Genomic DNA, 24,062 nt, shown 5'->3' with positions numbered 1-24,062 from the left:
CTGCCCGGGTCCCCACACACTGTCCCTCCCCCAGGCTTGCACGTGCTCTGCCCCGTCTCCTGGCATTCCCCCTCTCTCATCCATTTTTCCCAGTAAGTCTTCAATCCACTCATGCTGTCATCAACCTGAATAGAGATTTTGGTGATATGGCCCCTTTTCCTTTGTCCTTTACTGAAATGAGCCCTAGGTGAATCCGGGAACAGGAGGATTTATGGTAGAGACTGGAGCCTGAAGGAAGGGCTTGGGGAGCACTTTGATGGTGTGGGGACAGTCTCTGGACGGGCTCTGATGGCATCGCTGTCACCGGGACACTGGCTACCTTTTGCTCATTGACCAATACTTATGGACCACCTACTTCGTGCCAGGTCCTGAGGATACAACGGTGGGCAAAACGGGGCCTTTGTCCTCTATGGAATTAGCAGTGTGGGGAGACAGCCTATAAACAAGCACCAAAGAAATGAATATAGAACCACAAAGTTTGTAAGTGCTGTTAAAGAACTGATCAGGGTGTCAGAGCAGCAAAGTCAACAGGGAGGAAAGAGAGAAATGTATTTTATTTTAAAGTTTATTTAGGGGCATCTGGGTGGCTCAGTCGGTTAAGCGTCCAACTTCAGCTCAGGTCATGATCTCACAGCTCGTGAGTTGGAGCCCCGCGTCTGGCTCTGTGCTGTCAGCACAGAGTCCGGAGCCTGCTTTGGACTCTGTGTCTCCCTCTCTCTCTGCCCCTTCCCTGCTCGCGCTCTGTCTCTCTCTCTCTCTTCCTCAAAAATAAACATTAACAAAATTTTAGGGGCTCCTGGGTGGCTCAGTCGGTTAAGCGTCCGACTTCAGATCAGGTCATGGTCTCGTGGTTTGTGGGTTCGAGCCCCGCATCGGGCTCTTTGCTGACAGCTCGGAGCCTGGAGCCTGCTTCGGATTCTGTGTCTCCCTCACTCTCTGACCCTCCCCCACTCACACTCTGCCTCTCTTTCCTTCAAAAATAAATAAACATTAAAAAATATTTAAAAAAAAATAAATTTTAAAGTTTGTTTATGTATTTTGAGAAGGGGGAGGAGCAGAGAGGGAGAGGGAGAGAGAGAATCCCAAGCAGGCCCCATGCTCAGCTCCAAGCCCCACGTGGGGCTCGATCCCATGACAAGGAGATCACGACCTGAGCCGATACCAAGAGTTGGACACTCAACCGACTGAGCCATCCAGGTGTCCTGAGAAATGTATTTTAGGTGAGATGGTTTGGTAAGGCCTCTTTGAAGTGTGATCATATTTAAGTTGAGATTTGAAGGATGAGAAGGAGCTAGTGGGGACAATTGGAAGAAAGGAGTTTTTCTGTGGGGTTGGAAATATGTGTCAATGCTCTGAGGAAAGAAAAGGCCTAGTGCTGGGGGCAGGGGGGGGGCACTGACGCCGTGTGCCCGGTGGAGGGGCGTATGTGCAGGGGTCAGGAGGCCGGGTGCCCGGCGGAGGGGCACGGGCCCTGTGAGGCTGGAGACACAAGCAGGGACTTGGAGGGCACCGGTGGAGTGGCCTGACCCAGCGGATACTCTAGATCCCTGTCACTGGCAGGTGGGGATCACAGAGTAGCAGCGGCCAGTGTCAGGAGCAAGCCCGGTGGGAGGCAGTGGAGAGACGGATGTGCCATGTGTCTGGACAAGAGCACACAGGGTGGAATGATGGATGCGGGGAGGATGCGGGGACAGGCAGACGGAGACTTCCATCCCCTGAAGGATGGCGGTGGGGGGGGGGGGCGGGGTCTGGCTTGACCAGTCGGGTAGATGGCAGTGCCACTTACTGAGACCAGTAACCAGTTTGTGGGAGAAACATTCAAGGTTTTAGTTTTATTTTTTTGAGAGAGAGAGAGAGAGAGAGAGCGCGCGCGAGTGGGGGAGGGGCAGAGAGAGCGGGGAAGGGGGACAGAGGACCCAAAGCGGCTCTGCTCTGACAGTAGGGTCCGATGCGGGGCTTGAACTTGGAAACCGAACAGCGAGACCATGACCTGAGTCAAAGCTGAACGCTCGGGCGCCTCTCAAGCTTTCAGTTTTAGCCAGGCTAAGTTCAAGGTGCCAATTAATTGTTACATCCCCAAGCAGACATTAGGATGTGTGGATTGGGCCCCGTGGGTGTGCTGGGCCAGTGGTCGACACCTCACGGGTATCTTCTCCTTTATCACCGTGACAGCCTAGAAGGAAGGGAGGATCGATAGCCTGTTTGATGGCGAGGAGACTGAGGCTCGCCGGGTGTGCTAGCATCTTCCGTCGCCACCCCAGATCCTTCCTCTACCCTTGTCCGCTCTGTCAGGGGGCCAGGAGGCTGAAGGCTTGTCCATGGCTTCTGTTGGGCTTGGCCACAGAACAGGAGATGAGACGGAGGAGAGGCAGGCTGGGCATTCCACCCCCCCCACCGCCTCCCTGCCAGAATGCTGTAGGTCACGGCTGCCACCAGAGACCCTCTCCAGATTCTAGGGGCTCTTCTCTCCCCATCCCCTGGGCCCCCAAAGTGGCACTAAGCCCACTGTTTCTAGATCTGGGGAAATGCTCTGTCCCCTGTGGCTCAGCAGCACCCTGTGCACACCTTTGGATATAACCCTGCTAGGAGACGTTGCTCAATTTATCTGATTGGAGAGAACCCTTAGTTCCTGATGGAACCCTGCCTGATACACTTTTTCTGGGGCTAGAGATCTTGTCGGCAGTGGAGCTGGGATTTGGACTCAGAGTGGTTGCAGAGGCTGAGCTGTAGCCCCTAAGCACCATCCCTCCCGTGAGACTCTAGTTGGAAAAAGAAAGGGGTTAGGTAGCAGGAGGGACTTACCAAGGGGAATGAGCACAGATCCAAGGCTCTGTTTCTATTTAAAATTTTTTTTGACCTTTATTTATTTTTGAGACAGAGAGAGACAGAGCATAAATGGGGGAGGGTCAGAGAGAGGGAGACACAGAATCTGAAACGGGCTCCAGGCTCTGAGCTGTCAGCACAGAGCCTGATGTGGGGCTCGAACTCACGGATTACGAGATCACGACCTGAGCCGAAGTCGGACGCTTAACCGACTGAGCCACCCAGGCGCCCCCTAGGCTCTGTTTCTAGAAGACAGGAGAAATAAAGATGGTTGAAAGCTGTAACCAGAGGGAAGGGACGTAACAGACTTTAGGGACTGGGGGATTAGGACTTGTGCTTGGGGGTTGGGGAGGGACATGGGATATTTAAGGCTGGCCTGGCAACTTCAGACAGACTGGAAGGCCACCTGGGAGGAGAATCCGGGAGATCCAAACCCCAAGTAGCTTAACAGGAGGTGGGGTTGATGCCCGAGAGCAGTCCCTGTCCTACAGAGGGACAAAAGCTTTGACCTGAAATCGGGTCAAAGAGGAAAAGCATTCTGGCTGACCCCCGGCCCACAAGCGACTGCACCATGTGAGACGTATTTTGCTCCTCATCCAGGGCCAGGCAGCTCTGCGCAGGAGGCCTGGAGGCGACAAAACCAGGCCCACAGGCCTGCACATCCCAGCGGGACCGGACTGTCTGGCTCTGTCCCATGAGAGCCCTCCCACACCCCAAGACGCGCACAAGGCTGCCCGACGCTGGGTCCTGAAAGTCAGGCCCCCGCCTTGGGACTGGGGACAGACAAGAACGCTGGCAGTTAGGTTTCACAAAGTGTGTCGGGCCGGTGACCGTGTGGTGTTCAGGACACAGAGGGGACAGGAAGGGTGGCATGTTGTGTGTGAGGGAGGGGGTCAGGAGGTTGCACCCTGGAGGCCGCAGGGTTGCTGCAAGAGGCCAAGGACAGAGAGTGCCCAGCGCCAGTACACGTGCACACAGACACTCCCAGTCCGCCCACGCGCACGCGCACCCTACCCCCGAACCGGCGCTTCCACTCCCGCACAGACACGCTCTCTCACACGCGCACAAGGTCCCCCCCTCTGCCCCCCAGCTTGAGGACGCTCGCTCGGCAACACGACCCCGGCCGGCCGGCGGGGGGCGCCTGAGAGCTGCCCCGGGGCCCTTGAGGCGTCAGGGGCCCGCCCCCGCCGGCCGGACACTCGGAGCGTCGGTTTTCTCTTCCGTCGAGACAGACCAGCTTCCCCGCGGGGCGCGGTAACCGGCGGCCGCGTTGCCGTTGTTGTGGACGTGCGCCTGGCCGCCGTCTCCGACCTCCGGAATCAGAATATGGGGGGTGGGCCCTGCGGCTGTATTTCCAAACGTTCCAGAATTTGAATTTGTTCAAACATATTTACGTTTATTTGCATAAACACTTGTGCAATATACAAAACTCAGAGGTCCAGCGTGTGGGTGAAGTTTCTCCCTTCCCGCCCCCAGCCCCGCCCCCGCCTCTCAGCCCTCCCCGCCGCTCCAGGGCGTTCTACCAGATTTCTGGAGTTTCTGAGTCTTCTCTCAGAAATGGACTATACAGGGGCGCCTGGGTGGCGCAGTCGGTTAAGCGTCCGACTTCAGCCAGGTCACGATCTCGCGGTCCGTGAGTTCGAGCCCCCCGTCGGGCTCTGGGCCGATGGCTCGGAGCCTGGAGCCTGTTTCCGATTCTGTGTCTCCCTCTCTCTCTGCCCCTCCCCCGTTCATGCTCTGTCTCTCTCTGTCCCAAAAATAAATTAAAAACGTTGAAAAAAAAATTAAAAAAAAAAAAAAAGAAATGGACTATACAGGTACAAACAATATATATCCCTCCCCTCCCTTTTAGATATAAGAACATTTTGTTTTATTATGATTTTTTCACCCATCTATGCCCAGTGTGGGGCTCGAACGCGCGACCCTGAGATCAAGGGTCACTCGCTCCACTGACTGAGCCAGCCAAACACAACCTGTCCCTTTTTTACGCAAGTGGTAGCAGGGCACTGTACCCTCCATTCTGTACCCCACCTTACCCTAGAGCTTGGACTCTGTGCATATGGAGAGAGCCCTTAGTTTTGCCCGCGACGTTTGTAATGGCCTCTCGGAAATCCCTCCGTGATCTCTGCCCAGAGAGCAGCTATAGGCTGAGGCCAGTCCAGGCCCAAGTCTCTGAGTTTTTCGAAAAATTGTGTAAAATATACACAGGCTAGAAATTACCAGGGCACCCAGTTGGCTCAGCCAGTGGAGCGAGCGACCCTTGATCTTGGGCCGTAAATCCCAGCCCTATGTTAGGTATAGAGATTACTTAAAAATAAAATCTTCTAAAATTTACCATTTAACCATTTTTAGGTGTGCCATTCAGCGGCGTCGAGTACATTCTCAATTTTGGGCACTATTTCCAAAATTTTTCTCACGGACTCAAACAGAAACTTCTGTCCTCATGAAACACTAACTCCCGGTGCCCACCCCCCACCCCCCCACCTCTATTCTCCTTCGTGTCTCTATGGGTTTGTCTACTCTAGGGACCTTGTGCAAGTGGGACCGCGCACTTCTAGTCGACGGCTTCTTTCACTTAGCACGTTTCCACGGTTCCGCCATATTGTAGCAGGTGTCAAATTTCCTTCCTTTTTAAAAAGGCTGATTAATATTCCACAGTCAATCTAGCCCACACTGTGTTTCTCCCTTCATGTGTGAATGGCCCCTCGGGTTGTTCCCGCCCGTCGGCTGGGGTGAATGTGTTGCCGTGGACGCGGGTACGTGGCCTGGAGCCTTACGTGAAGGCCTGACTCATTTCCCCCCCGGACTCTGGTGTTGCCTGTGGCAAGAAGAGGGACAGGGGTCTGGAGAGGAGGGGCAGAGGAAGCAAACACAGCCCACCGATGACCCCCCTCGCACAGAGTGCAGCTGACGGCCTTATGAGGCCCTCCTCCTTCCCAGTACGCCCCCACCCCCCTCCCCTGCTCAGTCGCTTTAACGCAGGCACAGTGGCCTCCACCATTCCCACACGAGGCAGGGTGGCTGCCCCAACGTGCCCTCCCTGTCTGTGGGGCCTGTCCTCCCCACTGCTGGCCTAACCGCTGGCTGCTTCTGGCCCATTTTTTCTTTCCAGGCACCGCTGAGGCCTTCTCCAAGCACCCATTGACCACTGCGGGCTTCCCCTACGCTTTGCTGTCCTCTCCTCCTCAGCTGTGACACATTTGACTTGTCGGACATGTTCCCACCCCACCTAGAAAGTCCGGTCCAGGACAATGTGTCTGCGGTGCCCTGGTCTATTCCTAGTGCCCAGCAGGGGCTCAGTAAGTGACTTTGCGTGGCCAGGGGCCCAGCTCTCAGGGTGGCTCAGCTGTTCCAGCCTCTCCCCTGGGATATGGACCCTCATGCCCAGTGGCCCGTCTCCCACCCTGCGGGGCAACTTCCTCCTGGACCTTCTGCTACAGCCAAGTCAGCCTCTTTTCCCTTCCTTCCCTCACTCCCTTCCCTCACTCATTTCCCTCACTCCCTTCCCTCACTCCCTTCCCTCACTCTGACCTGCCCCTCTCCACTGTGTCTGTATCTTAGTGAACCTGAGAGCCTCCCACTATCCAAAGCTAAGCTCAGTCAACAAAACCTGTACATTCCAAACATTTCCCAAACCCTCCCTCTCACCCTGTGCAGTGGTCACTACCATTGCTGGTAAGGCCCCACCCCCACCCCGCCAGGGGCCCTCCCACCGGGGTCAAAGTTGTCTACGAATCAGGTCTGACTACTCTGCTCTGACCTAGGACCTCACTGGCTTGTCAGGGCAGGCAAAGACCCAGCTCACTTCTCTCGCTGCACCCCTCCCTTTCTGCATTCCCTGGCTCGCCCCTCCCCACACTCCCCAACCGTGACTTGCTCTCTCTCAGTGCCATGACCTGGCACACACTGTTCCCTACACCTGTGTGTCCTTGTTTATCTTCTCTGTTAAACAAAATTCCTGTTCAACCACCCCAGTTTCACCTCCCTTCTGTCATCATTAGATAGGTTTCTTACCTCCTTCTTCAGTTAAATTTAAGATACTTATCAACAGGGGTGTAGAGCTTACTTAAGTACATAAATCAATCAATCAATGGGGCGCCTGGGTGGCTCAGTGGGTTGAGTGTCCCACTTCTGATTTCGGCTCAAGTCATGATCTCATGGTTCGTGAGTTCAAGCCCTGTGTTGGGCTCTGTGCTGACAGCACGGAGACTGCTTGGGATTCTCTCTCTCTCCCCCTCCCTCTGCCCCTCCCCTGCTCATGCTCTCTCTCTCAAAATAAGTAAACATGAAAAAAAAAGGCTAGGTAATTAACCCTATTCACACAACCAATAAGGATTTGAAGTAGAGTTTGAGGGGCGCCTGGGTGGCTCAGTCGGTTAAGCATCTGACTTTGGCTCAGGTCATGATCTCATGTTTCATGAGTTCGAGCCCCACATCAGGCTCTCTGCTGTCAGCACAGAGCCTGCTTTGGATCCTCTGTCTCCCCCCCCCTCTCTCTGCCCCTCCCCTGTTTGTGGTCTCTCCCTGTATCTCTCAAATTAAATAAATAAACCTAAAATTAAAAAATGAAGTAGAGTTTGAACCCAGGAACACATCTTCCTGCCCATTTCTTCCCTTGAGCCCTGGAGGCTTCTCAGGGGGCTAGGGGAGGGGCTGGGGCTGGCCCCAGGACCTTCTCTCTTCCCAGGGAAGGTGTGTTTAGGAGGCCTTCCCCCATGGCCCTGCCCAGCGTTTCCCAGCAAGGATTAGGCTGGCCCGGGAGAGCCCAGGGCTCTTATCCTACCCACACTGATCTAGAGTCTCCAGACATCTCCCAAGCCCCCTAGGGAAGATCACTTCCTGGAGGTCCCAGGCTGGGGATGAGGGAATGAGAGTTCTCCTTTGGTTCTTTAGTTCTGGGGGACACTGCCTTCCCCATGTTAATCCTCTCTCCCATTTCCTTAACCTGGAGTTTGCAATGAGAATGAATTAATAACTCCTTGGATTTCAGTGGACTTGAATATTTATAAAGCCTTTCCCCCTAGTTTGCCACTTTTGACGGTCCACTCCACTCTATAAGCTAGTTACATAGGACATTTGTGCTTTAATTCATTAAGAGTACACCTAGGCCTCCGAAAATACGCCAGTGTCCTCAATGGACTTCGGGGCCCACTCTGAGAAGTCACGGGGCTTGCTGAAGTTCACCCAGCTGCTTACGGTGGGGCCAAGGCTTGCACCAGGCAGCATTTAAGCCCAGGGATCCTACTTCAGCTGCGCTCGGAACTGAAAGGACCCCGCCTAGAACCAGTTTCTCTTCCCGTGAGCTTCAATCACTCCTCTCCCTGGGGGCGAGCTAGCTGGGAGCCGCACCCAACTCTCTTCAGACCACAGAGGACAAGCCAGGTGGATATTGAATCAGCCAGAAGCTCTCCTAGAGTTGGCCCTCCGCCTCCCCCTCTACCCACCACCTAGGAGGCCGTGTCCCTTCCTGAAGCGCCTTCCCCCAGCCTGCTCTCTGTATCATTTGCTCTCTGGACCTCTTGGGGATTCCTGCCACTCCTGGGCCGGTCTCTCCTCTGTATCCATATCCTTCGTTAATTTTCCACCTGCCCGCAGTCACTGAGCGAGCGGGACAGCAGTAGTGACCCAGGGCCTTGGCAGACAGAGGGCAAGGGAAGGAAGGGGTGGGTCTGGGGGCAGAATCCACAGGCTCCTCAGAGGCAGCTGTGGTGAGGTGTGCAGATTCACAGGCAGATGAGGTGGACTCTGGGAGTGTCTGCGTGTGACCTGGGTGGTAGTTTACTGGGTAATGACAAGGGACCTTTTCTGGGCCTCCCTCTAGTTCTCCAGGTAAAGCACATGATTTCTGATTTCCAGGATTTTTTTTTTTAAGTTCATTTATTTGTTTTGAGAGAGAGAGAGAGAGAGAGAGAGAGAGAGAGAGAATCCCAAGCAGGCTCCATACTGGCAGCACAGAGCCTGACTTGGGGCTCGAACTCACAAACAGCGAGTGAGATCATGACCTGAGCTGAAACCAACAGTCAGATGCTTACCAGACTGAACCACCCAGGCACCCTAGCTGTTGTTGTTTTTAATTGTAGCAAAATACACATAACACAAAATTTACCATTTTTAACCACTCTAAGTGTCCAGTGGAGTGGAGGTCAGTGCGTTCACACCGGGCAACCATTTCCACCATCCATTTCTAGAACTTTTCAACTGAAACTGAAACTCTATACCCATTAAACACAAACTCTTCATTCCTCCCTCCCCCAGCCCCTAGCACCCATCATTCAACTTTTGCCTCTACGAATTTGACTCCTCTAGGGACCTCATGTAAGAATCATGCATATTCTGGGGCGCCTGGGTGGTGCAGTCGGTTAAGCGTCCGACTTCAGCCAGGTCACGATCTCGTGGTCCGTGGGTTCGAGCCCCGCGTCGGGCTCTGGGCTGATGGCTCAGAGCCTGGAGCCTGTTTCCGATTCTGTGTCTCCCTCTCTCTGCCCCTCCCCCGTTCATGCTCTGCCTCTCTCTGTCCCAAAAATAAATAAATTAAAAAAAAAAAGACTCAGAAAAAAGAATCATGCATATTTGTTTTTTGGTGCCTGCCCTAAATCCCTGAGCATGATGTCTTCAAGGTCCATCCACGTGGTAGCATGTGTCAGAATTTCCTTTCTTAATTTTAAGGCTGAAAAATATTCCATTTTAAGTATATACGATATTTTGTTTATCCTTTTGTCTGTGAATGGACCCTTGGGTTGTTTCCACCTCTTGGCTGCTGTGAATACCACTGCAGTGAGCATTGGCATACAAGTATTTGTGTGGGTCTTTGCGGTTCTGTGGGGTATATACCAGGAGAATTGCTAGGTCATATGGCAATTCTATGTCTTATATTTTGAGGAAGAGACCACTGTTTCCCACAGCAGGTGCACTATTTTGTGTTCTCACCAGCGATGTCTGGGGGGTCCAACTTCTCCATATCCTCAGCAGTATTTATTATTTTCATTAAATTTTTTTTCTAAGTTTTTTAATTTACTTGAGAGAGAGAGAAAGGGAGAGAGAGAGAGAGAGAGCGAGCAGAGAGAGAGCAGAGAGGGATGGAGACAGAGAGAATCCCAAGCAGGCTCTGAACTGTCAGCACAGAGCCTGATGCAGGGCTCAAACCTATGAATCATGAGATCATGATCTGAGCCGAAACCAAGAGTCAGATGCTTAACCAACTGAGCCACCCAGGTGCCCCTGTTATTTTCATTTAAAAAAAAAAAATCTGTCTGTTGGAAATGCAAGCTGGTGCAGCCACCCTGGAAAACAGGATGGAGGTTCCTCAGAAAACTAAAGCTAGAACTACCCTACGACCCAGCAACTGCACTACTAGGCAATTCTCCACGGGATACAGGTGGGCTGTTTCGAAGGGACACGTGCACCCCCACGTTTACAGCAGCGCTGTCGACAATGGCCAAAGGACGGAAAGGGCCCAAATGTCCCTCGATGGATGAGTGGATAAAGAAGATGTGGTATATATAATATAATATAATATAATATAATATAATATAATATAATACAATATAATATAATATATATATAATATATATTACATTATTATACATTATTATATATATAATATTACATATTATATATGTATTATATTATATATAATATATATAATATACTGTATATATATAATATATTGTATATATATATTATATATATATATATACAATGGAGTATTACTCGGCAATCAAAAAGAATGAAATCTTGTCATTTACAACTACGTGGATGGAACTGGAGGGTATTATTAGTGAAATTAGCTAAGTGAAATTAGTCAGAGAAAGATAAATATTATATGACTTTACTTATATGAGGACTTGAAGAGACAAAACAGGTGAACATAAGGGAAGGGAAGCAAAAATAATATAAAAACAGGGAGGGGGACAAAACAGAAGAGACTCATAAATATGGAGAACAAACTGAGGGTTATGGGAGGGGTGGTGGGAGGGGGGATGGGCTAGATGGGGGAGGGGCACTAAGGAATCTACTCCTGAAATCATCGTTGCACTATATGCTAATTTGGATGTAAATTTTAAAAAATAAAAAATAAAATAAAAAAAATCTGTTTGCTTTTGCTATATTCATACTAATAAGTGTAAAGCGGTATCTCATTGTGGTTGATTTGCATTTTTCCCAATGACTGACGATGATGAGCATCTTTTCATGTGCTTATTGGTCATTTGTAGATTTTCTTTGAAGAAATGTCGTCTCAAGTCCTTTGCCCATTTTCTAATTAGGTTGTTTGTATTTTTGTTGTTGAGTTTTAGGAGTTCTTTATGTACTCTGGATATCAAACCCTTATCAGATACGGGATTTGGGAACATTCTCTTCCATTCTGTACACATTCTTTTCACTCCGTTGAGTGTCCTCCGGTGGACAAAGGTTTTTAATTTTGATGAAGTTCACTTTACCTTTTCTTTTGCCATTTACATTTTTGGTGCCATATTTAAGATTCCATCACTAGGGGCACCTGGCTGGCTCAGTCGGTGGAGCATGTGACTCTTGATCTTGGGGTTGTGAGTTCGAGCCCCACATTGGGTGTAGGGATCACTCAAAAATAAAAAATATTAAAAAAAAAAGAAAGAGTCCATCACTAAATACAAGGTATGAAGGCTGAGTCCTATGTTTTCTTCTAAGACTTTTTATGGTTTTAGCTTTTATATTTAGGTTTTAATCCATTTTGAGTTAATTTTTGAATATGGTGTGAGGTAAGGGTCCAACTTCATTCTTCTTTTGCATGAGGAAAGACAACTCAGTTTATCTAGTGTCATTTGTTGAAGAGAATGTCTTTTCCCCATTTAGTGGACTTAGTACCTTTATAAAAAACCTACTGGTCATAGATGTATGAATTTATTTCTTGACTCTCAAATCTGTTTCATTGGCCAGTATGTCTATCCTTATGCTAGTACCACATGGTTTTGATTATTATAGCTCTGTAGTGAGAATTTGAGCCTGAGTTGGGCTCTGTGCTGGCAGCTCAGAGCCTGGAGCCTGCAGCCTGCTTCAGATTCTGTGTCTCCCTCTCTCTCTGCCACCACCCCCCCTCAAAAATAAGCATTAAAAAAAAAGATTATTTGAGCTCTCCAGAGTCCCTTGTAATTACATATGCATTTGCAGATTGCTTTTTCCATAGCTGGAAAAAAAAAATCTGTTGGAATTTTGACAGGGATTGTGTTGAATCTGTCGATCGTTTTGGGGAATATCTTTTTTTTTTCAACTTTTTTTTTTTATTTTATTTATTTTATTTTTTATTTTTGGGACAGAGAGAGACAGAGCATGAACGGGGGAGGGGCAGGGAGAGAGGGAGACACAGAATCGGAAACAGGCTCCAGGCTCCGAGCCATCAGCCCAGAGCCTGACGCGGGGCTCGAACTCACGGACCGCGAGATCGTGACCTGGCTGAAGTCGGACGCTTAACCGACTGCGCCACCCAGGCGCCCCTGGAATATCTTAATACTAATCTTTCTACTTAAGAACATTTCCCATTTATTTAGGTTTTCTTTAAAAATTTTCAGCAATGTTTTATAGTTTTCTATGTACAAGTCTTTTACCTCCTTGGTTAAATTTTATTCTTAGGTATTTTATTATTGTAGACGCTATTGAAAATAGAATTACATTCTTCCTTTTTTTTAAATTTTTTTTTAATTTTTTTTTCCAACGTTTTTTATTTATTTTTGGGACAGAGAGACAGAGCACGAACGGGGGAGGGGCAGAGAGAGAGGGAGACACAGAATCAGAAACAGGCTCCAGGCTCTGAGCCATCAGCCCAGAGCCTGACGCGGGGCTCGAACTCACGGACCGCGAGATGGTGACCTGGCTGAGGTCGGACGCTCAACCGACTGCGCCACCTAGGCGCCCCTACATTCTTCCTTTTTGAGATTGTTTATTGCAGGGCCACCTGGCTGGCTCAGCCTTTAGGGCACAGGGACTGTTGATCTCGGGGTGGGGTGGGGGGGAGAATCCTGAGTTTGAGCCCCACGTTCGGTGTGGAGATTACTTAAAAACTAAAATAAGAAAGAAAGGAAGAAAGAAAGGATTGTTCGTTGTCTGTGTGCCAAAGCACAACTGCTTTTTTTCTATGTTGTTTTTGTACCCTGCTCTAGTAGCTTTAGCAGCCGTCTTGTGGATTTTTCCATAGTTAGGATCATGTCTCTGAAATACATATATTTTTACCAGTTCTTTTCCAACTTGGCTGTTTTTTCTTTTTCTGATCTAATAGCTCTGACTTCAGCTTCCAGTGCAAAGTTGAATAGCAGTGGTGAGAGTGGGTATTCTCCCACAATGACTTTCGCTCCTTAAAACAAAACCTACTTCTGTCCTAGGCGGTTTCGAGTTGCGAGAACCTTTCCGGATGGGTGGAGTAACCCCGAGTTGCAAGGGTGCGGAGAGAGAGCCTACAGGGCACTGCACGCAGCCCTTCCATTGGTTGTCCCATGCAGGGCCCCATGCTCGCACGAGGGGATGCAGCCAATCAGCGTGGCTCGTCTCTGCCCAGCCAGCCCGCGCTAGATCGCGTCGTCCTGTCCCTCCTGCCGCATGCCGGGAATTGTAGTCTGATGGGGCCTTTCCGCCTAGAGCTAAGGGAGCTCGGGAACTACTAGACCCAGCATGCCGCGCGCGCAGCCCGGCGGCTTTCAGGAGTACCCCGCCAACACTCTGGAGCAGGAGCCGGCGTCCGGGAGCAGGTGAGAGAGGTCTGCGGCCGGCGCTCAGGCCGCGGTGGGAGGCTCGGCCCCAGCTCCGCGGCTGCACTTGGAGGCGCACGAGGGCCAATCTCTCGCGTCGGAGGCCCCGGTGTTGGGAGCCCGTGGGCCGGACTGGCTGACCCTCTGGGTGGGCGGAAGCCGCCGGGATGTGCGTTGTGCGCGCTCCGAGCCTCCCCGGCCGCCCGATGGCTGCTCCGAGGCTGGCCATGCGCTGCCTGTGACCACGGACCTCGTGTCCGTGGTTCCCGGGGTTGCGGCGTAGTCTGCGTCCTCTTGGGGTATCTCCGAGCCTGCGCACCCCCTCCCCGCCTCCCAGGGGAGACCTGGGTTCTAGATTTGGCTCTGCCACCGGTCACGTATCTTCCTGCCTCTTCGAGATTCCGTTTGGCCTTCGCGAAATAGGGTGCTTTAAGGGTCCTCCCAGCCCCTGGTCCTCAGGTCCTTCAGTCAGTCTGGGCTCTTCCAGCTGTGCTCCAGGACTTGGGGGAAGAAGCCAAGGCAGTAGCAATTCCAGAGGTTCCCCGCAGGGTTGACGGTTGAGGGGATATAGTTGGGTGGCATTAAGTTATTTTAAGTGCGTTACCTAAGTGCCATCAGTCGACTTCCAGCCAGCCGGCCAGCCGTACTTCCCCGCCCCCCTTGCATTAACTTCTTCCTGTAAATGCCCTGGAGCCTAGCTCGGGAGAGGGCGGGGCATTCTGGGCCCCGAGATGAAAGGCTGGGGGTGGTGGGGGTGACCTGGGGAGCCGCAGCCGAGCATCTGCCTGTGGTGCTTGCCCCTGCAGGGAGTGCTCAGTGCCCCCTCCCTATGCCACCCCTGCGATGCCCCTGTCCCGCTGGCTGAGATCTGTGGGGGTCTTCTGGCTGCCAGCTCCCTGCTGGGCGCCCCAGGAGAGGTGGCTGGGTTCCCTCCTGCGGCCCTCCCTGGTGCACGGGTGCCCAGCCCCGGGGGCCTGGCACGGTGCCCGCTGCTGGTGCCAAGCGTGGACAGAGGAGCCTCGGTGAGTGTGGTGGGGTGAGAGGCTTTGGGGAGGGGAGCAGCGCTCAGGTTTCTGACTTGTGCCTCCTCTCCTCAGAGCACTTTACTCCTCCCTCAGAATGAATGGAAACCAGAAATTGGACCCTTATGCCCAAGAAAAGCAGAATTTCATCCAGCACTTCTCCCAGATTGTCAAGGTGCTGACCGAGGATGGCACGGGCCACCCAGAGATAGGAGATGCCGTTGCCCGGCTCAAGGAGGTGAGGGATTTGTGACTTCAGAGAGGGAATCTTTGGTTCATTCTATAAGCGTCTGGGGGTCCTGGCTTATAGGGGGGGAGCTGGCTTTTACCTGAGTGGCTCTGGGTCTCTGGAGGGGGCGGGGCCTGGGCAGGGATACTTAGTGCTTCAGGACTGCTTTGCATGAAGGGCGAAGAGGGTGAAGGCTTTAATCTGGTAAGTCTTTGATTTTGTTGAGAAAGGGAATTAGGTGTCCGAGGTCACAAGATGCTATTTTGACAGGGACCCGGGAGGAAGGCAGCCTGAGGCGGGCCAGGTGGAGCTAGGGCATCATCAGAAACCCCTGCTCCAGGAGAAATCTGGCTGGGAATTCTTTTTTTTTTTTTTTTTTTTTTTTTTTTAATTTTAGAAAAAGAGTCTGAGCAGGGGAGAGGGGCAGAGGGAGAGAGAATCACAAGCAGGTTTGTGGAGCCTGACACGGGGCTCAATCCTACAACCTTGGGATCATGACCACCACCTGAGCTGAAATTGAGATGCTCAACTTCCGGAGCCACCAGGCGCCCCCTGGCTGGGATACTTAAGTTGCCTAATTCTTTTATTCTTTTGGGGGGTATCTAGTAATTCTTTTTTTTTTTTAATGTTTATTTTGGGGGGGGGAGGGGCAGAGATAGAGGGGGACAGAGGATCCCAAGCAGGCTTCACACTGTCAGCACAGAGCCAGACATGGGGCTCGAACTCATAAAGCCAGAGATCATGACTTGAGCCAAAGTCGGACGCTTAACCGGCTGAGCCACCCGGGTGCCCCTATTTAGTAATTTTTATAAATACTGTTGAAGCTAGGAAAAGGTTTGCCTACGCTGGGATGGAGACTACAGGGGGAGGTGCTCCCAACGCATTAGAGCCTGTGGACGGCAGAAGGCAGAAGGCAAAAATGGAGTTCCCAGCAGGAGGAGACGCCCCTGGAAGACTGGGGGGTGGGTGCCCTCCTGAGCTCTCTTCTGGCCTACTTTGGGGCCTTGTCTTTTTTTTTCTTTAATGTTTATTTTTGAGAGAGAGACAGGAGACAGAATGCGAGTGGGCGAGGGGCAGAGAGAGCAGGAGACACAGAATCGGAAGCAGGCTCCAGGTTCTGAGCTGTCAGCACAGAGCCTGACATGGGGCTTGAACTCACGAACTGTGAGATCATGACCTGAGCCGAAGTTGGACACTTAACTGACTGAGCCACCCAGGTTCCCCGGCCTTGTCTTTAATACAGTGAGAGAGGCTTTTCACTTGCAGGCAGTTTGAATTGTGGATAGGAGGAGGTGGCTGGGAAGCATAGGAGAGGTGGGGACGGGGCAGGAACCTGGGAAGGAGAGACCTGAACTTGTCAGCCATTTCCGTGGCGTGAACCTTGCCTCTGGGTTCAAGCCCTGCTTTGGGCTCGGGGACAGATTTTGCTGTGCAGTATGGAGGCTTTAAATTTACTGAGGAATGCAGTGCCTGGCTAGGTCAGTCAGTAGAGTGTGTGACTCTTGATCTCAGGGTTGTGAGTTCAAGCCCCATGTTGGGCATGGAGCCTGCTTAAAAAAAAAAAAAGGAAAAGAAAAAAAATGTACCGAGGAAGACCACCCAGAGAGGGCTGGGGGCGGGGGAGCCACTCCAGAGACTCCCTGGAGGAGGAGCCGTGTTCGAGGAAGTTGAAGTTAGCTGGCGGTTGGAAGGGAGAGAGGGTGGGTAGCAATCTCGTAGCCGGCCCTCCGCGAACGCGCCGCCCCGCCCTCCCCCCTGCGCCCAGGTCCTGGAGTACAACGCTGTCGGGGGCAAATACCAGCGGGGCCTGACGGTGTTGATAGCCTACCGGCAGCTGGTGGAGCCCGAGAAGCAGGATGGCGACAGTCTCCGGCGGGCCCTGACCGTGGGCTGGTGTGTGGAACTGGTGAGAGGATGGGGCGGGGGAGCGGAGGTTTTACCAGGGTGGGGGCATCCTGGGGGGCGGGGAGGGAGGAGCCGGAAACTAATTTCTCCACGTGTTTCTGTGCGGCAGTAATCGAATTTGGACACCGAATTACCCCAAGGTTAACAAATGTGCAGAACCTCGTTGCCAGGGGGTGCATATTTAATCCACAAACTAGCGGTGGGCCAGGGCCTTGGAACTGGACATAAAGGTGTCACCTCTGGGGCACCCGGGCGGCTCATTCTGTTGAGTGTCTCTATTTGTTTTTTTGAAATGTTGATTTATTTTTGAGAGAGAGAGAGTGGGTCGAGGTGGAGGAGCGTCACGGCAGAGGTCCCGACTCGGGGCTCAGACTCTTGAATGGTGAGATCATGACCTGAGCTGAAATCAGACGCTCAACCAACTGAGCCGCCCAGGTGCCCCGAGCATCTAACTCTTGATCTCAGCTCAGGTCTTGATCTCAGGGTCATGAGTTTAGCCCCTAGCTGGGTTCCATGCTGAGTGTGGAGCCTACTTAAAAAAAAAAAAAAAAAAAAAAAAAAAAAAAAAAAAAGTCAAACTCTTTCCTCCGAACAGAGGATAACCACGCAGACGGTGTTGTTCTTCCAGAAGGTTAGTCCAAAGCAGAGACTGGAAACTTTCAGCCCACTGGTAGTTTTCAAAAGTTAAGGGCCCTAAATTTAATTAAGAAGAGATGTCACATAAAACCCCAGATTTCTGGCATTGCTTGGAAAATTGCTAGATCCGGGCCCAGATACCCACGTAGCAACAACTGGCTGACATTGAATCATAGCCACTGACCCCACAACAGGGCACGTGCTCTCTTGTGTGGCTCCGTCCTGCTCTGCTTTGCTCCAATCCCCTTGTCTCCTATGCCCGGTTCATTTGGCCCTTGAAGGGGCGTTGTTTCCTGGCCTGGCCTAATGCCTTCACTAGTGACAAGGAGACTGGGTCCCAGGAGGGGTGCCAGGCTCTGAGGAGGGTGGCAGCGAGCCCAGAAGGGAAGACTCTTAGGACATGAGGAATGACGGACATGCTGAGGCTTCTGGCCTGCCTCAGGGGAAGACGTGATGGGCTCGGGGTCAGCCATGCCGCATTCTCGGTTTGGTTTGGGCAGCGCGGGCGGGACTGTGGCGTGTGGCTGTTGGAAATTCCAGTCTGTAGCTTGTGAGTGAGATGGGGCTGGAGAAGAGGGATTTGCCTCCAAGGAGGTAAAGGGCTAGTGGCATCACTGAGGGACGGGTGATGGGCAAGGAGGCCCAGGGCAGAGCAGGGGCGCAGAGCTCGGGGACCAGGCGGGGGAGGATTTGAGGGCCCAGTGGTTCACCTGCTGGAGATAATTGTCATGAATTAGAGCTGCACCTGTGAGTGTTTCGGTTTTTAAACGTGGCGGTAGCGCTGTCCCTTCCCCAAGGTGCTTTTGAGCTGTCCCCCGTTGTTTTTGTTTGGGTGATTAAAAAAAAAAAGTATCTTGAGAGAGACCGAGAGAGCATGAGCGGGGGGAGGGGCAGAGAGAGAGAGAGAATCTCAAGCCGGCCCCAGGCTGTCAGCACAGAGCCCGATGCTTGGGCTCCCGAAACTCTGAGGTATGACCTGAGCCGAAACCAAGAGTCGGACGCTCAACCAACTGAGCCCCCCAGGCGCCCCTTGTTATAATCTCTGCTTTTATCTTTGTACCTCTGCCTCATTTCCTTCAATCTCTTACTTTTCTATCTCAGGATTCACCTCCTAGACACGAGGACATTTGCCCGTATATCCTCAGTACCGTGATCACTCGTGTCTTAGTTCATTTGGGCTGCTACGACAAAATAACACGGACTGGGGTAGCTTATAAAGAACAGAAGTTTATTTCGCCGAGTTCGGGGGGCTGGAGGTGGGAGATCACGGCACTAGGGTGGTTGGTGAGGCCCTCGTCCTGGGGCTGCGGCGGGGGGCACCTTCCTGCTACACCCTCTTGTGGCAAAAGGGGCCGGGGACCTCTGGAGGCCTGTCGTGAGGGCCCTGTCCGGGTGCCCACACACCTCCCGGAGGCCCCGCCTCCTCATCCACGGTTAGGATTTCAACATACACATTTGCAAGGATACATTCAGGCCATAGCAACGTTCCGGGGTAATTTATTTAACACGGTACAGTGATATTACCTAATGTATATTTCTTTTTTTTTTTATTTCATAAACGCCAAATTTAATATATTGTCTGGTGGCTTTAGGTCATATTCCTTTCTCCTTGACCTTAAAATTCTTCCAATATCCATCCCTCTTCTGGCCTTGGGAGAGTCTGATTTTTTTTTTTTTTTTTTTTTTTTAATTTACATCCAAATTAGTTAGTATAGAGTGCAACAGTGATTTCAGGAGTAGATTCCTTAGTGCCCCTCCCCCAGTTAGCCCATCCCCCCTCCCCCAACCCTTCCTGTAACCCTCAGTTTGCTCTCCATATTTATGGGTCTCTTCTGTTTTGTCCCCCTCCCTGTTTTTATATTATTTTTGTTTCCCTTCCCTTATGTTGCTTTGTTTTGTCTCTTAAAGTCCTCATATGAGTGAAATCATAGGATTTTTGTCTTTCTCTGACTAATTTCACTTAGCATCATAGCCTCCAGTTCCATCCACGTAGCTGCAAATGGCAAGATTTCGTTCTTTTTGATTGCCGAGTAATACTCCCTTGTGTATATAGACCACATCTTCTTTATCCACTCATCCATCGAGGGACATTTGGGCTCTTTCCATCCTTTGGCTGTTGTCGACAGCGCTGCAGTAAACGTGGGGGTGCACGTGTCCCTTCGAAACAGCCCACCTGTATCCTGTGGAGAATTGCCTAGTAGTGCAGTTGCTGGGTCGTAGGGTAGTTCTAGCTTTAGTTTTTTGAGGAACCTCCATCCTGTTTTCCAGGGTGGCTGCACCAGGTTGCATTCCCATAATGTATATTTCATAGTTAAATTTCCTCATTGTCCACAAAAAGTCCATTCTAAGTTGTTGTTGTTTTTTTTTTAAATACTCAGGATCCAGTCAAGAGTAATGGGTTCTTCTTCGATCTTTAATCTTTAATTTTTTTTTTTTAACATTTATTTATTTTTGAAACAGAGAGAGACAGAGCATGGACGGGGGAGGGTCAGAGAGAGAGGGAGACACAGAATCTGAAACAGGCTCCAGGCTCTGAGCGGTCAGCACAGAGTCCAACGCGGGGCTCGAACTCACGGACCTCGAGATCATGACCTGAGCCGAAGTCGGATGCTTAACCGACCGAGCCACCCAGGTGCCCCTTTAATCTTTAATCTTTAGAATAGTCCCTCCAGCATAACTGACTAATACTGTGGATAGGTTTCTCATTTAGTTGAGACTCTGGTACTGGTGTGTATTTTTTAAGTCCCCTACAAAACAGGAAGTGCAGTTGGGTTCCGAACTGCAGTGGGACGGAGGAGACTGAGGGAAGCCATAGAACGAACGCCCCTGGAAACCGTGTGGGTTGAGTGGGAACGGTTGGAACCAGGTGGAAGAGAGTGGACCGGGGGCTTCAGTGGAAGCATGTCACTCAGAGTAAACACTATGTACATAGGACACGTGCCTCCGATATGGGGGCCCAGAGCCTGCCCCAGGGTGAGGGCAGACATGGCGGTGTGGATGGACGCCTCCTTCCCTGAGGATTCACGTGGGAAAAGAGCAGCGGCCACCTTAGTCCTTTCTGTATGGGGCACGGCAGAGCCGACGGGTGGCGCTGGGGGCTCCGAGCGAGGCAGGGCCGCTGGTGCACAGAGTTCAGGGCGGAGTGAAGATCTAAACCGTGTTCTGGAAGGCCGTGTTCGAAGTCTCGGAACCTGACTACAAGAAGTATTGGGGTACGCGGCGGCGTTTCGCTCTCTGTTACACATGCATTTGTTACACATCGGCTCCGGGGCTGGCTGTTTGAGCCTCTGGGAGCTCCGGGGGGGGCAGATGTTGGCCTTGCCTCTGAGGACCTCACAGCCCGCTGGGAAAACTCGTGTATCCTGGGGACCTCAGGAAGGCTGGGACTTAGAAGCCCTGGGCTGCTGTTTGAGTGGTTAAATGGTTAAGACCCATGGTGAAAGTTACCAGGGGTCAGACTTCGGTTCTGTCCCTATTAGACCTGCACCCTTAGATGAGCTCCCTGAGGTGGGGCTTTGTCCCGCACACGGGTGTGTAAGCAGAGTGCCCGGGGACGACACGGGAACAGCTGCCTTTTATTCCAGAAGTCAGGTAAAGTCAGACTGCATGAAGGAATCTTCCTTTCAGCATTCAAGGAAGTTTTTGGTCAGGGAACAGTCTGTGAAGATCTAACCTCCCTGACCCCGGGGTCGTCTAGGGCTGCGTGTTTGGGGATGTCTGAGATCCGTTGGGAGCCTCTCACTCTGGAAATGAGAGCTGTGACCCCACGTTATACCTGGAACGCCAGATCCAACGAAGTGCTAGGATTTCCCGAAGTCCCACAGCACAGCACAGATGTCCCAGCCGCTCCGTCACCGGCAGAAGGAGCACCTCCGAGGAGACTGAGGGTCTTACCCCACTCTTCCTTCTCCTGTAGCTCCAGGCTTTCTTCCTGGTGTCGGACGACATCATGGATTCATCCCTCACCCGGCGGGGGCAGGTCTGCTGGTATCAGAAGGTGCGATACTACTGGGCGAGAAGCCAGCGGTGGGCGTGGCAAAGGGCCTGGGGTGGTGGTGACCTCGAGCCTGCCGAGGTGTCCACAGTGGCCAGAGATTGACCGCATGTTTCTTCTGCGTCCCTGACAGCCAGGCATAGGTCTGGATGCCATCAATGACGCGTTGCTTCTGGAAGCATGTATCTACCGCGTGCTGAGGCTCTACTGCCGGGAGCAGCCCTATTACCTGAACCTGATTGAGCTCTTCCTACAGGTGTGCTGCAGGCCTGGCCTCCCTGGGCCACTTTCATCTAGCTGCGCTTGGGGCGCGGGAGAGCGCTAGGTCTGCCTGGAAGGGAACAAAGCAGGGAAGGGTGCCAGGCAGGGTGGTGGCAGGAAGGGCTTCCCTGGTCTCCGTGATCGGCTCAGTATGGGCCATGAGGCTTGGGGCCCTCTCCCTCTTTTTTTTTTTAATTTATTTTGAGAGAGTGAGCGAGTGAGCCACTGGGTGGGGGAGGGGCAGAGAGAGGGGGAGAGAGAATCCCAAGCAGGCTCCCCACTGACCACGCAGGGCCCGATACAGGGCTCGAACCGTGAGATCATGACCTGAGCCGAGATCAAGAGTCAGACGCTTAACCAACTGTGCCACCCGGGCACCCCAAGGGCCCTGTCCTTGCTGCCTCTCTGACTGCCCATGGCATGGGATGTGGGTCCCAGGATTTCAGGGTTTCCCAGCCCTGGAGAAAGGCAAGGTTATGGGCCATCTTCCTCCTCAGAGTTCCTATCAGACTGAGCTCGGACAGACGCTGGACCTCATCACGGCCCCCCAGGGCAATGTGGATCTCAGCAGATTCACTGAAAAGAGGTGAGGGATGGTGGGAACTGCATCTGGATGGCCCGGGAGGGCTGTGCTGGGCACTGCCCTTCTGAGCGGTGTATCTTCTCCCCTGCCCAGGTACAAGTCCATCGTCAAGTATAAGACCGCTTTCTACTCGTTCTATCTTCCTGTGGCTGCCGCCATGTACATGGTGAGTGAGCCTCCCCACCCTTGCTGCCCCCGATGGGGCTTTTGGACAAGAGGGCACAAAGCAGACATCTTCGGGCAGTCTCGTGCCCCCACTGCGTGGCTGTGTGACCTCGACCAAGTTACTTAAGCTGTCTGAGCCTGCTCTCAGCTGTAAGATGATAAAGTTCCCTCCCCAGGATTTTTATGACCATTAGCCAAGGCAAGGGACGTGAAAGCAGTCAGCCCGTCGAGTCTGGATGGGAGTGGGGAGGAGGTCACACGGTGTGATGTGGAGAACCCTGGGCTAACTGCGCAGACCTCGCTTCTCCATTTCCCTTTTCATCGCGCAGAAGTGGTAAATGGTGAAGGGTTAGGAAGAAGAGTGTTGCCTGGGGTCCGCAGGCCTCGGGCTGACCCGCCTCTGCTGGCCCTCACCCGGAGGCCCCGCTGGCATAAGCGGGTAGAGGTTGGGACGGTCCAGACGTCCTGCATCCGGGCGGCCAGGCATGTCTGAAAGGAGAGGGGAGATGATTTGGGGGCTGTGCTGAGGCCAGCCCCCCCCCCCCCCCCCCGCCCCCTGAGCAGCAGCAGGGAAAGCGGAGGCCCCACTGGAGTTGGGCTCACCGCTCCCCTTTCCGCCGTAGGCGGGCATCGATGGGGAGAAGGAGCACGCCAGCGCCAGGAAGATCCTGCTGGAGATGGGGGAGTTCTTCCAGGTGCAGGTAGGAAGGTGCCGGTGGGAGCAGGCCACAGCTTCCTGTCTCCGGATCCTCTCCACTCTGCCTTTTCTGCTCCTGCCAGGATGATTACCTTGATCTCTTTGGGGACCCCAGTGTGACAGGCAAGATCGGCACGGACATCCAGGACAACAAATGCAGCTGGCTGGTGGTTCAGTGTCTGCAGCGGGCCTCTCCAGAGCAGCGCAAGGTCCTTCAGGTGCCGGAGAGAGGGCTGTGGACCTGGGCTCGTAAGGAGGGGGACGGGGCAGTGATTCTCAAGTGGGGGTGCTTTTGCAGACGTTTTTCTGTTGTAACTTGGTGTGCGCACGCGCTACAGGTGCCTCCTGGGTAGAGGCCGGGAAGCCGCCAAAAGCACAGAATGCACAGAACGGCTTCCCCCCGCAGGAGAGTCTCCAGCCCTGAGTTTGAGTAGTGCCCAGGTTGAGAAGCCCCGGGGGAGAAGAAACTGAGTCCTGAGCCAGTATCTGAGCATTTGGGGTGGGGAGACGGAAGTTCAAGATCGGAGGCGCTCAAAGACCCTGGAAACCGGAGGCGGGAAGTAGTGACCAGCGATAGAGATGTTCTGGAATCTGTGCATGAGGGGCGTGCCGGGCACCCGGAGGCGCTGGTGGGGTAGGCTGAGCCCGTTCTCCTGCCCCCAAACCCTTCCAGGAGAACTATGGGCAAAAGGAGGCCGAGAAGGTGGCCCGGGTGAAGGCGCTCTACGAGGAGCTGGAGCTGCCGGCCGTGTTCGGGCAGTACCAAGAGGACAGCTACGGCCGCCTGATGGGCCTCATCGAGCAGCACTCTGCGCCCCTGCCCCCGGCCATCTTCCTGGGGCTGGCGCACAAGATCTACAAGAGGAAAAAGTGACCCGGGGACCGGGAGGGGTTGGGCGAGGCGGGGCCTCGAGGCGCTCAATAAATTGTCGAACCTTGTCGTGGTCCTGTTCCTGCTGTGCTAGTCGGGGGCGCGGCTCCGGCCAGGGTGGGCAGGGGTGGGGGTGGCTGCACGGAAGCGGGACCAGGGGGCCT

At 52.7% G+C, this 24,062-nt stretch overlaps 1 protein-coding gene and 2 long non-coding RNA genes across 7 annotated transcripts; 1 reads left to right on the top strand and 2 right to left on the bottom strand.

Annotated features, from left to right (window-relative positions):
- Window positions 1–1,860: 1,860 nt before the first annotated feature.
- Window positions 1,861–2,865, bottom strand: LOC131495506 (uncharacterized). Its single transcript, XR_009253992.1, has 2 exons — window positions 2,803–2,865; window positions 1,861–2,333 (listed from the first exon to the last, which is right to left on the bottom strand). It is a non-coding gene; the product is annotated as an uncharacterized LOC131495506 (long non-coding RNA).
- A 10,555-nt stretch (window positions 2,866–13,420) lies between these two features.
- Window positions 13,421–23,966, top strand: FDPS (farnesyl diphosphate synthase). 5 transcript variants are annotated; one of them, XM_058700027.1, is made up of 10 exons: window positions 13,421–13,535; window positions 14,633–14,795; window positions 16,552–16,692; window positions 21,244–21,324; window positions 21,455–21,577; window positions 22,080–22,168; window positions 22,259–22,331; window positions 22,954–23,031; window positions 23,111–23,245; window positions 23,701–23,966. In XM_058700027.1, the coding sequence occupies exons 1-10, from the start codon at window positions 13,459–13,461 to the stop codon at window positions 23,899–23,901; spliced, it is 1,161 nt and encodes a 386-aa protein (XP_058556010.1). In that variant the 5' UTR covers window positions 13,421–13,458; the 3' UTR covers window positions 23,902–23,966. The 5 variants fall into 5 exon arrangements, with proteins under 5 accessions (XP_058556010.1, XP_058556011.1, XP_058556008.1 ...); XM_058700028.1 differs by having other exon boundaries at window positions 13,435–13,535; window positions 14,654–14,795; XM_058700025.1 differs by lacking the exon at window positions 13,421–13,535 and adding an exon at window positions 13,586–14,557.
- LOC131495262 (uncharacterized) lies at window positions 19,638–23,114 on the bottom strand. The gene is made up of 2 exons (XR_009253864.1): window positions 22,934–23,114; window positions 19,638–22,819 (listed from the first exon to the last, which is right to left on the bottom strand). It is a non-coding gene; the product is annotated as an uncharacterized LOC131495262 (long non-coding RNA).
- Window positions 23,967–24,062: the final 96 nt, after the last annotated feature.

This window comes from Neofelis nebulosa, chromosome 15 (assembly GCF_028018385.1).
Source record: "Neofelis nebulosa isolate mNeoNeb1 chromosome 15, mNeoNeb1.pri, whole genome shotgun sequence".
Lineage (NCBI taxonomy): Eukaryota > Metazoa > Chordata > Mammalia > Carnivora > Felidae > Neofelis > Neofelis nebulosa.
Note: the sequence above shows the minus strand (reverse complement) of the source record. Positions and strands in the feature narration are given on the sequence as shown.

What these genes read in the sequence shown, in the direction of transcription:
- FDPS (XM_058700025.1), top strand. Translation starts at nt 14,379, where the DNA reads ATGCCCCTGTCCCGCTGGCTGAGATCTGTGGGGGTCTTCTGGCTGCCA. An exon ending in TGATTGAGCTCTTCCTACAG is followed by an intron (nt 21,578 to 22,079) that starts GTGTGCTGCAGG and finishes CTTCCTCCTCAG; the next exon opens with AGTTCCTATCAGACTGAGCT. An exon ending in AGCAGCGCAAGGTCCTTCAG is followed by an intron (nt 23,246 to 23,700) that starts GTGCCGGAGAGA and finishes AAACCCTTCCAG; the next exon opens with GAGAACTATGGGCAAAAGGA.